Source organism: Haliotis rufescens, unplaced genomic scaffold, assembly GCF_023055435.1.
Source record: "Haliotis rufescens isolate VD_foot unplaced genomic scaffold, xgHalRufe1.0.p SCAF_7, whole genome shotgun sequence".
NCBI lineage: Eukaryota > Metazoa > Mollusca > Gastropoda > Lepetellida > Haliotidae > Haliotis > Haliotis rufescens.
In genome coordinates, this window is record NW_025964361.1 from 20,807,553 (window position 1) to 20,823,443 (window position 15,891).

At 41.4% G+C, this 15,891-nt stretch overlaps 2 protein-coding genes across 4 annotated transcripts in view; one reads left to right on the top strand and one right to left on the bottom strand.

The window, feature by feature from the left end:
* Nucleotides 1-2,780, bottom strand: part of LOC124139822 (protocadherin-11 X-linked-like) — a 70,983-nt gene extending 68,203 nt beyond the window's left edge. The window contains exons 1-3 of one of the 3 annotated variants that reach the window (XM_048387604.1): nucleotides 2,699-2,763; nucleotides 1,572-1,646; nucleotides 595-754 (exon numbers count right to left, since the gene is read on the bottom strand). The gene's annotated coding sequence lies outside the window, so the exon portion shown is untranslated. Of the gene's footprint in view, nucleotides 1-594; nucleotides 2,111-2,698 lie in introns of those variants that run through there. The other 2 variants (XM_046507175.2, XM_046507178.2) reach the window with 2 other exon arrangements.
* LOC125376184 (germ cell nuclear acidic protein-like) lies at nucleotides 1,577-14,546 on the top strand. The gene is made up of 4 exons (XM_048388124.1): nucleotides 1,577-1,685; nucleotides 12,240-12,302; nucleotides 13,323-13,985; nucleotides 14,419-14,546. Exons 1-4 carry the CDS (start codon nucleotides 1,577-1,579, stop codon nucleotides 14,544-14,546), a joined length of 963 nt encoding a protein of 320 aa, XP_048244081.1.
* The last annotated feature ends 1,345 nt before the right edge of the window (nucleotides 14,547-15,891 follow it).

The following is a 15,891-nucleotide window of genomic DNA, read 5'->3' on the forward strand; positions in this document are numbered from 1 at the left end:
AGTTCTATGGATGAACAACTTCTTTATTACAATTATTGTGACGTTTCAGATCTACACCGAAACGTCGCACTAATTGTAATAAAGAAGTTGTTCATCCATAGAACTTGTCTTTCTTCAAATATATATTGTTGTGTACTTCTCTATTTGAAATATTAACACTGGACAGGAAATGTATTAGTTCTACAGGGAAAACACTATCATCAGCATGCAGGCAGATTTCAGCAAAGCATGAAATTGGCAAACATCAGTTGACAGCAGTGAACATGTTATAAAGATAACACAGCAAACCTGGCCATGCACAGAAAATAAAGAGGGGGCCATGCCCACCCACAAACACAATCTCTTCCACCCTACAGAACCTACTCTCAACACCCCTCACCTCCCCAGCCCCTGCCTTTCACTCACTCACTCACTCACTCACTCACTCACTCAGAGTAAGCATGGTACAAAGGTCTACAATGTCAGGGAGGTAATTTAGCCGTGCATGTAAGCTGTAACTGTCAGCCCAGACTCGTCATACTGAGACTGATATGATTAGTTTTACCCTCGAGTGATCACTAGAGATCAAATATAATGTACAATAAGTATATCTACCTGAGGAGACAATTAGATCTGCCCAATTTAGGAGCCAATTCTTGGTCAGCAATCCACATCCAGGTGTTCGTTGAGGATCAAAGGCTATCACGACGCGTCTATAGAATGGAACTGTATGGCGTCAGAAACCCCCTCTCTGTAATTCACCTTGATAACTCGTCTGGAAGATAGTACAGTGATCTAGGGTATGTTTGAGACTTGGTGAGGACAGGTCCACTTCACCACATGACCTGTGTATTGAACTCAACGTGGAAGCAATCAGGGAAAGTGTAATTAATGAAGCGTAACAAATCTATTAACTCCACAAAGCGGCATCTAATCCACTGAGCTCTATACAGAAGCTCCCACTACAACAATCCTTTGATTATGGGCCTTCTTCGTCACACTTCAAAATCAGTTTCACACTATGAGCTCAGAGTTCTAATCCATTTTTGGGTAACAAGTCAATGAATAGAGACAAGAAGTTTCACATCAACACTATTGAAAAGCGTTCCCACTCTAGAACAATATAAAAGTTCCCGGCAGGAGGCTGTCTTCAAGCTCTAACCCATCAATGACATAGGGCAACCAAATTTCTTTGTCACTCGCCGACTATTTAGTTGAAACATTCATAAGGAGCTGTACGAAGCCTCACCACATCACTGACTAAGACAATGCTCAGTACTGTTCTAAATCCCCGAAAATCTGATCAATTCGCCAAAAATTCAGTTGTCAATAATCAACGAATAAACAACAAGGGAAAAGCAAAGGTATTACCCCCCTTTATTGTAGACACAGCAAACGTTCGCGTACAATGGTCAACTATTGACAGACATGTTGCGAACTGTCCAAACTTGGTTTCAGAGGCAGAAATTCACTTAATTCTCTATTGTGGTGAAAAGCCTTTGTGAGAGCCGCTGTCTTGATGGGCTGTCATACTGCAAACACGGCTTGTGGCGAGCGGGGCTCTACTAGAAAAACTTCACTATTGTACTTACTCATGATGAACTCTCATCACTTTGACAAGCGTCTGTCGCTGAAACCCAAACAGCCTCAAGCCATCAGGCCTCAGACTGGCAAAAAACACAATTCAAAAATTACTAAATTATCAGGTAAATGAAGAAGGGAGGTAAAATAAACTGACACCTGGACAAAAGGATCAAATTGGAGTGTCTGAAACATTAACGACAGTGACAAACAGTCATTGAGGTTGAAAAAAGGTGTTGTGATATATACATAAAGGCAAGCACACGATGGCTGTCCATTTGGGCTGAGAGTCGAGGTCAGTGAAAGTTAAACAGACTGGACTTCACAAGGGCTTTTTTGATCATGTTTCACTGGCTGCTTGTATGGTATTGTCTATGTAAACACCTACAGAATGTCCTCGGTGCACACCTGCACAACATCCAACGTTCCTGACCAGTACAGGTGGACAGTGCTCATACAACTACTTGCTACAGTTTCAACCTACAATATTTTGATTGCACATGGACTAATGATGAATTCACCAGAAAGAAAAATAAAATTATTGATTTGTGAAAAAAATGTTTTGATTCTAATAGAACAGGTGTTAATTTCCTAGGAGAACACAATCAATTTATAATTGCAACAACAACACATGCCAGTTTTGCCTGAGGCAATGCAATATTTGTTTAATATCTTCATGCTTATTTAATAATGAACATAACAATTAAAAAATTTACTGTATAGAACATTAAAAGTTTCTTAATTCAAAATCATATGAAATGTGTACTTCACCTATGGATATTTTGTTCCCAATTATCAAAAAAAGAAAATTAAAAATGTTTATTTCACAATTTCATTTCAACCAAAATTTGTGACAACATTTCTAATGTGCATTCATACATTTAAAAAAAATGAGTACCACAAATTACATCTTTCTGAAGTAAATAAGCATCATATAGTTTGTTACTGGTAAATATCATAAAAATACTCATTGTCATATTATGTACTCCGATTCTAGGTCAGCACACTAAAGAACTGGGTTGAAAAAGGTTGGGAATAGGTCAGGTATATGAGCATATGCAACTTTTGGACCTTGGAAGTAAAAGCCCATCTACATAGGTTAACATACCGCCATGTGAGGAGATTAGTTCAGGTTTACCTGTAAATCCTGCACAGAGTCCAACCATTGTGTGTTAGTTGTTGGTCTGCTCACACTTGTCAGTTATCTCGCCCCAGTACAGCTGCTAAACCTTCAGATTATCTCACAGCTGAAAATGGGTTTGTGTCTTTGCTTTGTCAGGATCAAAGGGTTATCTGCCCTTTCTCTATTTGGTACATAGAAATAAGGAAGGAAGACGATTCTGATGTCAGCATAACCTTACAGTGGGACCGACCGGATCTGAGATTCACTTGTTTAGGGGAAAGACATATTTCTGTATGGTCTCTCAGAAGGAGGTATACTGAGCCCAGTTGTTTTGGCATACAAATACACAGCTAATCAGGCAGGGATTTTGTATTGAGATTAGATATATTTTCAGCTACAGATACAGTCAGCATGAATATTTTTTAAGAATAAGACGTTGCAACAATGAACAATGAACTATTTCTGGCAGGACTTTCTTTGTTTTCTACAGTCAGGAGCATAATTATTCTTTTCAGGAATTTTTGGGGACAAGTTATGTTTTTATAACGTCCCAGCCCCACGCAGAATATGAACTTGTCAGTCCAACAATTGCAGTTTTCAATAACAGCTATACAAGCCTCTACTTATGAGCATCTTATTTATCCCTCTTCAGTGTAACATGTTAACAGAATAATATCCCCAAGTCTGATCTTTGTTACTTATTGAAAGTCATTCCTTAACATTGGTTTGCCAATTGTTTACCATAAAAAAAACTACAAATGAACCAAATGCTACTGGCTTGAATATTTTTACATTTTAAAAAAAACATATACTTTCATCATTATCATGAACACAGACTGTGACTGTCAGGGGCACACAACATGACATTTGTGTCCATTGGATGGTGGATTCTGAAATTGGGTGTTTAACAAATTCTCCAGTTTGTAGTTTAAGTGAACCTTGTCATATGTGAATCCAAATTAAAAGGTCAATATTGAGATTAACAGATTCCTATTGGTATAGAACATTCTATTTCTCCCTTCATTCATATGCCTCCTCAAACCCAACACACATCTAATCCAGTGTGGTGATCCAGTGTGATTGTCTGTGTAACAAAGACTCACACATCTAATCCAGTGTGGTGATCCAGTGTGATTGTCTGTGTAACAAAGACTCACACATCTAATCCAGTGTGGTGATCCACTTTGTCTGTGTAATAAAGACTCACACATCTAATCCAGTGTGATTGTCTGTGTAACAAAGACTCACACATCTAATCCAGTGTGGTGATCCAGTGTGATTGTCTGTGTAACAAAGACTCACACATCTAATCCAGTGTGGTGATCCACTTTGTCTGTGTAATAAAGACTCACACATCTAATCCAGTGTGATTGTCTGTGTAACAAAGACTCACACATCTAATCCAGTGTGGTGATCCAGTGTGATTGTCTGTGTAACAAAGACTCACACATCTAATCCAGTGTGGTGATCCACTTTGTCTGTGTAATAAAGACTCACACATCTAATCCAGTGTGGTGATCCAGTGTGATTGTCTGTGTAACAAAGACTCACACATCTAATCCAGTGTGGTGATCCACTTTGTCTGTGTAACAAAGACTCACACATCTAATCCAGTGTGGTGATCCACATTGTCTGTGTAACAAAGACTCACACATCTAATCCAGTGTGGTGATCCAGTGTGATTGTCTGTGTATCAAAGACTCACACATCTAATCCAGTGTGGTGATCCAGTGTGATTGTCTGTGTAACAAAGACTCACACATCTAATCCAGTGTGGTGATCCAGTGTGATTGTCTGTGTAACAAAGACTCACACATCTAATCCAGTGTGATTGTCTGTGTAACAAAGACTCACACATCTAATCCAGTGTGGTGATCCAGTGTGATTGTCTGTGTAACAAAGACTCACACATCTAATCCAGTGTGGTGATCCAAATTGTCTGTGTAATAAAGACTCACACATCTAATCCAGTGTGGTGATCCACATTGTCTGTGTAACAAAGACTCACACATCTAATCCAGTGTGGTGATCCAGTGTGATTGTCTGTGTAACAAAGACTCACACATCTAATCCAGTGTGGTGATCCAGTGTGATTGTCTGTGTAACAAAGACTCACACATCTAATCCAGTGTGGTGATCCACATTGTCTGTGTAACAAAGACTCACACATCTAATCCAGTGTGGTGATCCACTTTGTCTGTGTAACAAAGACTCACACATCTAATCCAGTGTGGTGATCCACTTTGTCTGTGTAACAAAGACTCACACATCTAATCCAGTGTGGTGATCCACATTGTCTGTGTAACAAAGACTCACACATCTAATCCAGTGTGGTGATCCAGTGTGATTGTCTGTGTAACAAAGACTCACACATCTAATCCAGTGTGGTGATCCAGTGTGATTGTCTGTGTAACAAAGACTCACACATCTAATCCAGTGTGGTGATCCACATTGTCTGTGTAACAAAGACTCACACATCTAATCCAGTGTGGTGATCCACTTTGTCTGTGTAATAAAGACTCACACATCTAATCCAGTGTGGTGATCCAGTGTGATTGTCTGTGTAATAAAGACTCACACATCTAATCCAGTGTGGTGATCCACATTGTCTGTGTAACAAAGACTCACACATCTAATCCAGTGTGGTGATCCAGTGTGATTGTCTGTGTAACAAAGACTCACACATCTAATCCAGTGTGGTGATCCAGTGTGATTGTCTGTGTAACAAAGACTCACACATCTAATCCAGTGTGGTGATCCACATTGTCTGTGTAATAAAGACTCACACATCTAATCCAGTGTGGTGATCCAGTGTGATTGTCTGTGTAACAAAGACTCACACATCTAATCCAGTGTGGTGATCCAGTGTGATTGTCTGTGTAACAAAGACTCACACATCTAATCCAGTGTGGTGATCCACTTTGTCTGTGTAATAAAGACTCACACATCTAATCCAGTGTGGTGATCCAGTGTGATTGTCTGTGTAACAAAGACTCACACATCTAATCCAGTGTGGTGATCCACTTTGTCTGTGTAACAAAGACTCACACATCTAATCCAGTGTGGTGATCCACATTGTCTGTGTAACAAAGACTCACACATCTAATCCAGTGTGGTGATCCAGTGTGATTGTCTGTGTATCAAAGACTCACACATCTAATCCAGTGTGGTGATCCAGTGTGATTGTCTGTGTAACAAAGACTCACACATCTAATCCAGTGTGGTGATCCAGTGTGATTGTCTGTGTAACAAAGACTCACACATCTAATCCAGTGTGGTGATCCAAATTGTCTGTGTAATAAAGACTCACACATCTAATCCAGTGTGGTGATCCACATTGTCTGTGTAACAAAGACTCACACATCTAATCCAGTGTGGTGATCCAGTGTGATTGTCTGTGTAACAAAGACTCACACATCTAATCCAGTGTGGTGATCCAGTGTGATTGTCTGTGTAACAAAGACTCACACATCTAATCCAGTGTGGTGATCCACATTGTCTGTGTAACAAAGACTCACACATCTAATCCAGTGTGGTGATCCACTTTGTCTGTGTAACAAAGACTCACACATCTAATCCAGTGTGGTGATCCACTTTGTCTGTGTAACAAAGACTCACACATCTAATCCAGTGTGGTGATCCACATTGTCTGTGTAACAAAGACTCACACATCTAATCCAGTGTGGTGATCCAGTGTGATTGTCTGTGTAACAAAGACTCACACATCTAATCCAGTGTGGTGATCCAGTGTGATTGTCTGTGTAACAAAGACTCACACATCTAATCCAGTGTGGTGATCCACATTGTCTGTGTAACAAAGACTCACACATCTAATCCAGTGTGGTGATCCACTTTGTCTGTGTAATAAAGACTCACACATCTAATCCAGTGTGGTGATCCAGTGTGATTGTCTGTGTAATAAAGACTCACACATCTAATCCAGTGTGGTGATCCACATTGTCTGTGTAACAAAGACTCACACATCTAATCCAGTGTGGTGATCCAGTGTGATTGTCTGTGTAACAAAGACTCACACATCTAATCTGACATCATGTCAGGAAAGATTTATTCCTTATTTTAATGCCTACCCCAAGCTACTTGGACACTTTTGGACAAGCTCTGTGACACTGAGAGAACCTACCCCTGCAAACAGAAACATATATGACCGATTTCCTGTGTCATAATTTACCGATATCAGCCACTCTTGCCGCTAGTGTACTGTACAAACAACATCTTTCATAGAGATCAAGGGAGATTATCAGTGTTTTTCATCTTATCTGGGACAGGCTCTCGCACCTCCACTTGACATCTGACTCGATCCCTGTGAGGAGCTCACTGGCCACATAGGAGTCGTGAGATACATGCAAGCAATTGCTTTACGATATGTTAACTCAGTAATATCACATGGTATCTCATAAAACAGCGTGGAGGTCCAGGGCAAGAGCTAACCTTGCGCTTAAGGTGAAAATAAATTTGATTTGACTTGAGACCATTTTTTATGTACTTTTAATGGTCTGATGGTCTGCCATTGGGAGAGTCATAGAGGGTAGACGGCAAGTGAATTATTGGCATATTTATGGTAAGACAATAGGACTTCGACAAGTTTATTACATACGACTTCATTCAACACATACTAACTGCATGTTTTTATGGCAATATTAGTTCATTGGGTAGAATACGATGCACATTAAAGTTGGAAACCTATATTTACTACAATCAACATGAGCTGCCTGTCGACAGATGAGATTCTGTCGTGTTTGTTTCATACAAAATACTTTGAAATAGAACTAATTGTGGGCACATTTACTTGAACTATAATGTTGAAAATTATAGTTCAATTCATTCTGTTTCATGGTTGTGTGATTTGTTGTTCAAGTTGAGTGGTAAAGGTCAATGATCAGCAATTATTACAATATTTTTAATATATTTCCTATTTGGTGTATGAAAACAAGTACCTAAATCTGACATCACAAGCTCAACAAGGGGGCACTCCAGAACAAGCATCAGCTAAAACTATCCATTGGATCATTCTGTGAAGGCATTATACAAGCAGCCTGTCTACAAGATGCTGCAGGGCGAAGTAAGCCAGGAACCCTACCTTAGGGAGCAGGGAAATACAAAGCTTCATGGAAGCAGGCACAAATTATGCAACTATGCATATTTGATCACTTTATATAAAGTAACATAAATAGATTGTAAATCCCAAATAATGTAATATTAAGTACAGTACAATGATATCCTAGGGTGGCAGTGATCCACTCACCATTACTTCCTGTTAACATAACAGACAGAAAAAGATCACATCAAAATCAATGATAGCTTACTTTTCTGTGGCACTTAGTAAAACTGTGGTGAACACATCTATGTATTTTCTGTGCCAGAATTGTATGCACTATAACATATTGCACAATATAGAAGTATTCAGTGACATATTTTTTATTCAGTACTTTATATTTCCACATTCTTTTGAGCTAGTTGTAATATTTGATGGGTGTTTTTACTGCATTTCTCTGCAAAACAGATTATTTTTGGGTTGATTTGGATCAGTATGGATATATTTTCCCTTTCATTTCATATGGTGCAAACCAATATATCCTGACTGCTTTAAATATACTGATCTACTCAAAGATATTTTGTGTGTATATCTTGGAATTTACTCTCATAGCATTTATATATAATAATCTAACATATTCAAAACAGAATGTATTGACGACAGGTTATCCAAGCACCAGGTCTTTCTGTTGCTGATATTTTCATTTTCACAAGTCATCCATTACAAACTCTATAAATTCTCACAAGTAAATTGACTTTGAGGTGTATAACATGTACAAGTACCCATACAGTGTCCCAGGTGTGGCGGAGATTGACTGCGTGTGTAAGTGTTCAACTTCAAGGGATTACCCCTAAATCAAATGATCATAAAATGTAAGTATTGCTCCCCACCTGACTTCTTTATAGTGATAGGGTCAATCCTTGTCCAAACCCGGCCATGCTTATATGTGACACCTCCAGCGAAATCACTTGCCTGTGTCACCTTTGTAATGTTGTAAGGAATTCAGTGCTAAGGCCACAACAAAGTGAATGTATTTCAGTGATTTTTGTGATTTTGATTATTTGTAAAAACATTCCATGATAATGACCAGTGCTACCATGGTTGTATAATGTCCCCTACAACCTCCCATGTTTGTATAATGTCCCTGACAACCTCCCATGTTTGTATAATGTCCCCTACAACCTCCCATGTTTGTATAATGTCCCTGACAACCTCCCATGTTTGTATAATGTCCCTGACAACCTCCCATGTTTGTATAATGTCCCCTACAAGCTCCCATGTTTGTATAATGTCCCTGACAACCTCCCATGTTTGTATAATGTCCCTGACAACCTCCCATAATTGTATAATGTCCCTGACAACCTCCCATGTTTGTATAATGTCCCTGACAACCTCCCATGTTTGTATAATGTCCCTGACAACCTCCCATGTTTGTATAATGTCCCTGACAACCTCCCATGGTTGTACAATGTCCCTGACAACCTCCCATGTTTGTATAATGTCCCTGACAACCTCCCATGTTTGTAAATTGTCCCGGACAACCTCCAATGTTTGTATATTGTCCCTGACAACCTCCCATGTTTGTATAATGTCCCTGACAACCTCCCATGTTTGTATAATGTCCCTGACAACCTCCCATGGTTGTATAATGTCCCTGACAACCTCCCATGTTTGTATAATGTCCCTGACAACCTCCCATGTTTGTATAATGTCCCTGACAACCTCCCATGTTTGTATAATGTCCCTGACAACCTCCCATGTTTGTATAATGTCCCCTACAAGCTCCCATGTTTGTATAATGTCCCTGACAACCTCCCATGTTTGTATAATGTCCCTGACAACCTCCCATAATTGTATAATGTCCCTGACAACCTCCCATGTTTGTATAATGTCCCTGACAACCTCCCATGGTTGTATAATGTCCCTGACAACCTCCCATGGTTGTACAATGTCCCTGACAACCTCCCATGTTTGTATAATGTCCCTGACAACCTCCCATGTTTGTAAATTGTCCCGGACAACCTCCAATGTTTGTATATTGTCCCTGACAACCTCCCATGTTTGTATAATGTCCCTGACAACCTCCCATGGTTGTATAATGTCCCTGACAACCTCCCATGTTTGTATAATGTCCCTGACAACCTCCCATGTTTGTATATTGTCCCAGACAACCTCCAATGTTTGTATATTGTCCCTGACAACCTCTCATGATTTATATAATGTCCCAGGCATACAGAAGAAAAAAGAGGCCCTGTCTCTCCTGATGTCAGCATGTTGAATGACTGTAACCAGACAGAGAACACAAGAAAGGACCTGTCTCCCTGATATCAGCATGTTGAATGTCTGTAACCAGACAGAGAACACAAGAGAGGCCCAGTCTCCCTGATGTCAGCATGTTGAATGACTGTAACCAGACAGAGAACACAAGAGAGGCACTGTCTCCCTGATGTCAGCATGTTGAATGACTGTAACCAGACAGAGAACACAAGAGAGGACCTGTCTCCCTGATGTCAGCATGTTGAATGACTGTAACCAGACAGAGAACACAAGAGAGGACCTGTCTCCCTGATGTCAGCATGTTGAATGACTGTAACCAGACAGAGAACCCAAGGGAGGACCTGTCTCCCTGATGTCAGCATGTTGAATGACTGTAACCAGACAGAGAACACAAGGGAGGACCTGTCTCTCCTGATGTCAGCATGTTGAATGACTGTAACCAGACAGAGAACACAAGGGAGGACCTGTCTCTCCTGATGTCAGCATGTTGAATGACTGTAACCAGACAGAGAACACAAGAGAGGACCTGTCTCCCTGATGTCAGCATGTTGAATGACTGTAACCAGACAGAGAACACAAGAGAGGACCTGTCTCCCTGATGTCAGCATGTTGAATGACTGTAACCAAACAGAGAACACAAGAGAGGACCTGTCTCCCTGATGTCAGAATGTTGAATGACTGTAACCAGACAGAGAACACAAGAGAGGACCTGTCTCCCTGATGTCAGCATGTTGAATGACTGTAACCAGACAGAGAATACAAGAGAGGCTCTGTCTCCCTGATGTCAGCATGTTGAATGACTGTAACCAGACAGAGAATACAAGGGAGGACCTGTCTCCCTGATGTCAGAATGTTGAATGACTGTAACCAGACAGAGAACACAAGAGAGGACCTGTCTCCCTGATGTCAGCATGTTGAATGACTGTAACCAGACAGAGAACACAAGAGAGGACCTGTCTCCCTGATGTCAGCATGTTGAATGACTGTAACCAGACAGAGAACACAAGACAGGCCCTGTCTCCCCAATGTCAGAATGTTGAATGACTGTAACCAGACAGAGAACACAAGAGAGGACCTGTCTCCCTGATGACAGCATGTTGAATGACTGTAACCAGACAGAGAACACAAGAGAGGACCTGTCTCCCTGATGTCAGCATGTTGAATGACTGTAACCAGACAGAGAATACAAGGGAGGACCTGTCTCCCTGATGACAGCATGTCGAATGACTGTAACCAGACAGAGAATACAAGGGAGGACCTGTCTCCCTGATGACAGCATGTTGAATGACTGTAACCAGACAGAGAATACAAGGGAGGACCTGTCTCCCTGATGTCAGCATGTTGAATGACTGTAACCAGACAGAGAATACAAGGGAGGACCTGTCTCCCTGATGTCAGCATGTTGAATGATTGTAACCAGACACAGAAAACAAGGGAGGCCCTGTCTCTCCTGATGTCAGCATGTTGAATGACTGTAACCAAACAGAGAACACAAGACAGGCCCTGTCTCCCCGATGTCAGAATGTTGAATGACTGTAACCAGACAGAGAACACAAGAGAGGACCTGTCTCCCTGATGTCAGCATGTTGAATGATTGTAACCAGACAGAGAACACAAGAGAGGACCTGTCTCCCTGATGTCAGCATGTTGAATGACTGTAACCAGACAGAGAACACAAGGGAGGACCTGTCTCCCTGATGACAGCATGTTGAATGACTGTAACCAGACAGAGAACACAAGACAGGCCCTGTCTCCCCGATGTCAGCATGTTGAATGACTGTAACCAGACAGAGAACACAAGAGAGGACCTGTCTCCCTGATGTCAGCATGTTGAATGACTGTAACCAGACAGAGAATACAAGGGAGGACCTGTCTCCCTGATGACAGCATGTTGAATGACTGTAACCAGACAGAGAACACAAGAGAGGCACTGTCTCCCTGATGTCAGCATGTTGAATGACTGTGACCAGACAGAGAACACAAGAGAGGCCCTGTCTCCCTGATGTCAGCATGTTGAATGACTGTAACCAGACAGAGAACACAAGGGAGGACCTGTCTCTCCTGATGTCAACATGGTGACCACACCAGGTTCTCACAACCTCTGTATTACTGACATCACAGCACAACTGGTTGTATTGACTGGTCAGGTTAATGGTAGATCCTATGTTTCCCTATCTGAACAGCCTCTGTACATTTAGATATAACTATTTACATGTGTTCCCTCAGGTGATGGAAACAACCAGCCTGTCATTACACCACCACATTATTTGTTCACAGGACTTGATGGATGTTCGTAATAAAAATGGGGGTCCTGAACATTTTGTTTGGCTTCAACTCCTTTTGCTGAAAACAATTGAATGTCCTGAAGCAGTGACAGGAAGAATAAGTCTTCTACAACAAAACTCCCACAGCTCCCCCACCCCTCTCCCTTAGATATTTAATGGTTGGTATGCTATATATCTACCGTCCTGGGTGTGTGCCAAATGCTGAACAGTTGCTATATCAAAGAATGGAAAGATTGATATTAAACATCAAAGCTGCAATTCCAATTCTTCTACAGAGGATTAGCCAACTCGACCATAATCCTAAATCTGAAAATAAGTTCTTCACATCAATTGATAATCAAAGAATTTACACAATTAGTTTCTTGTAAGTCCCCTTTAATGCTGACACAGCACATCCTTCCAAATCTAACCAAGTGCTGCACCTTGTGGTAAAGCCCGGAGGATATCAGACTATCTACACTTCCCCCATACTCAATCTGCAGGTGCTTTTATTTCAAAGTGTTTAAGATCAACCAAATAATGTTAAGGTGTATAAAAACAAGAAGAGACGGTGTTTCAGTCACGGTGCCCTGTGGAATCCCACACAGTGTGAGCAGTGTTTGAACTGATGCCGCCTCAACAGGAACATGGGGGATAGTCACCCCTCATCATCGCAGAGGCTCTTCAGGTGGGGGGAAATTCAGTTGAAAAAAAGCAATTTTGTTTTTCACTGAATTCTCATTGATTTGATCATCAGAGAGAGGGTATTGGGAATTGCCATGTGTGGTGGTTTGGCAATTGTCTGTATAATATATATGTATGACATATATATAATATTTATGTACGAATAAGCCATCAATAACATCAGAGTGATGGACTGGGAAGGGCTACGTGTGGTGGTTTGGCAATTCTTTTAAAATGTTTTCAAGTAATTTTATGCACCTAAATATTGAATGAATAAGCCATTAATAACTTGAGCACTTAAATCTTCAGAGTGTGTACACATGTTTCAGTTGACATACAATTTACAGTTGTTGTTGTACAGGTTCTCTTATCCAGAGGGGTTTCATTGGAGTGTGCCCCACACAGGTGCCGGAGACTGACACACAGGCCACTGACACACAGGCCACTGACACACAGGCCACTGATGCACAGGCCACTGACACACAGGCCACTGACACACAGGCCACTGATGCACAGGCCACTGACACACAGGCCACTGACACACAGGCCACTGACACACAGGCCACTGACACACAGGCCACTGATGCACAGGGGCAGGAGACTGACACACAGGAGACTGACACACAGGCCACTGACACACAGGCCACTGATGCACAGGCCACTGACACACAGGCCACTGACACACAGGCCACTGACACACAGGCCACTGACACACAGGCCACTGACACACAGGCCACTGTTGCACAGGGGCAGGAGACTGACACACAGGAGACTGACACACAGGCCACTGACACACAGGGGCAGGAGACTGACACACAAGCCACTGACACACAGGTGCCGGAGACTGACACACAGGCCACTGACACACAGGCCACTGACACACAGGTGCCGGAGACTGACACACAGGCCACTGACACACAGGCCACTGACACACAGGCCACTGACACACAGGTGCCGGAGACTGACACACAGGCCACTGACACACAGGGGCAGGAGACTGACACACAGGCCACTGACACACAGGGTCAGGGCACTGACACACAGGCCACTGACACACAGGGGCAGGAGACTGACACACAAGCCACTGACACACCTTGTCTGTGTCACACCACAACACACACGGCACACATTTCATACAATAATAGTTGTGTGAATAGAGGAAACAGACATTACAAGTCAGGGCATGGGGGCCATTCTCCACATTAGTTAACTGTGTTAGGAGTTGGTGAGTCCTGGATTTACCTTCATCTGATCTGTACTTGTGGAAGACATCACTAGGATATTGGGTTTCACACTTGCAATCACAGGTGGGCGGGGTTATGAGAGTATTCATGCTAATTACCGCAGAAGTTCTGCTGGGTAGAACGGATTAAGGAGGATCATGTAGATCACTCCACTGCTTCCACTACAGTGGAACTTGCTGTTGGGGATTGGCCACACATCTTGCTGTGTCGAAGTCAACTACAAGTGCAACCCCGACTCCAACAACAACTACTACACCCTGTACTTCCACACAGCATGTGCAGCAACTGCAACAACTATCAAGGCATCCACTGACAACCATCACTGCTACTGCCACCACTAACATCTACACACTTTGTACTTATGGACAAACCATTTGATATGCTGGGGGGCTGGGATTTTATAAAAAAATATAAATTGACCTCGAAAGTTCTTGACAAAACTTATGCTTCAGACTGTTGAAAAAATAAGAAATCGCCTGCCACAAAAATTACATTGTTACAAGTGATGATGTTTGCATCCAAGAGACCCTCCTTATACCGAAATGGTCCGCCAAAGATGCTCATCCAATAGAGGAATTTAAAAGAACACAATCTTAATCCCATGTTAATCTCACAGAAAACAAGAAAAGACGGACAACAGCAAACAGCAAGCATGAAACGATCGTCATTAGCGGACGTAAATTCTGTCGGGTTACAAGCTGCAAACAATCAGAGACCAAAACAATTCACGTTAAGCTGGCAGTCAACACACCCCGGTCAACACTGGTCAATGAAACCTCGGACAGGAAACATTCCAATTGGCTGTTTTGAATTCATGTCAGTCATGTTTGTAAATGCATAGATGACTGTTGCATCTGATTGTTTGTTGATAGTGATATCGATTAGGAAATCTATGTCACGTGTTGAAGGTAAAAAAGTTTGTTAGCATAGGAATTCCAACTTAACCCAGTGAAATGTACTTGACTCCTGTCACTGTTACTTGTGGTGCTGGAAATTGTCATACTGATCATATCGTCTTCATTACATTTTTATTTATAAATAATTTATGAGAATAAAGAACTGTTATATTCTAAGAAAGATATGGTGCCAGAAATTTCAACCATGTAACAAATGGAAGCTCTGGTGGCTACAAGACTATAACTGAATCATGTATATACATTTGAGTAAAACTTTCCATGGAATTTAAAAATGTTTAATCTCATGTTTGCAGACACCCATGGGTGAAGTAGGCAAGACGAGATGGTTGACATGATGTGAAATACACAGAATATACATTGAAACTGAAGCTAATAACATATGAGTGTAGAATATTATTTTGAAAATTACTGTTAACTAAAACACATATTGCTTTTTGAATTTCTGATAAATATTAAATAAAGTTGAAGACAGCATTAGCATATATAAATACTTGTTATTGTTGTTGTTACATAAGAAAATCCTCAGCCCTAAAACACATCTAAAGTTTGTGACCTCACACGACTATGTAAATAGCATGGTATGACAGAGAGGGACCTATAAACATACTGACATATTGATGAGGAGGCAAACTAGGCATGACAATCATATAACCCTAGGACCTAGTCCACGCTTCATTCACACAAAATTGAGTTTGAGTTTCAAGCTCTGTATCAGCCTTTCAGTACTGATGTGTTTGTAAGGCAGTCACTCTCCTCTACAAGACGCTGA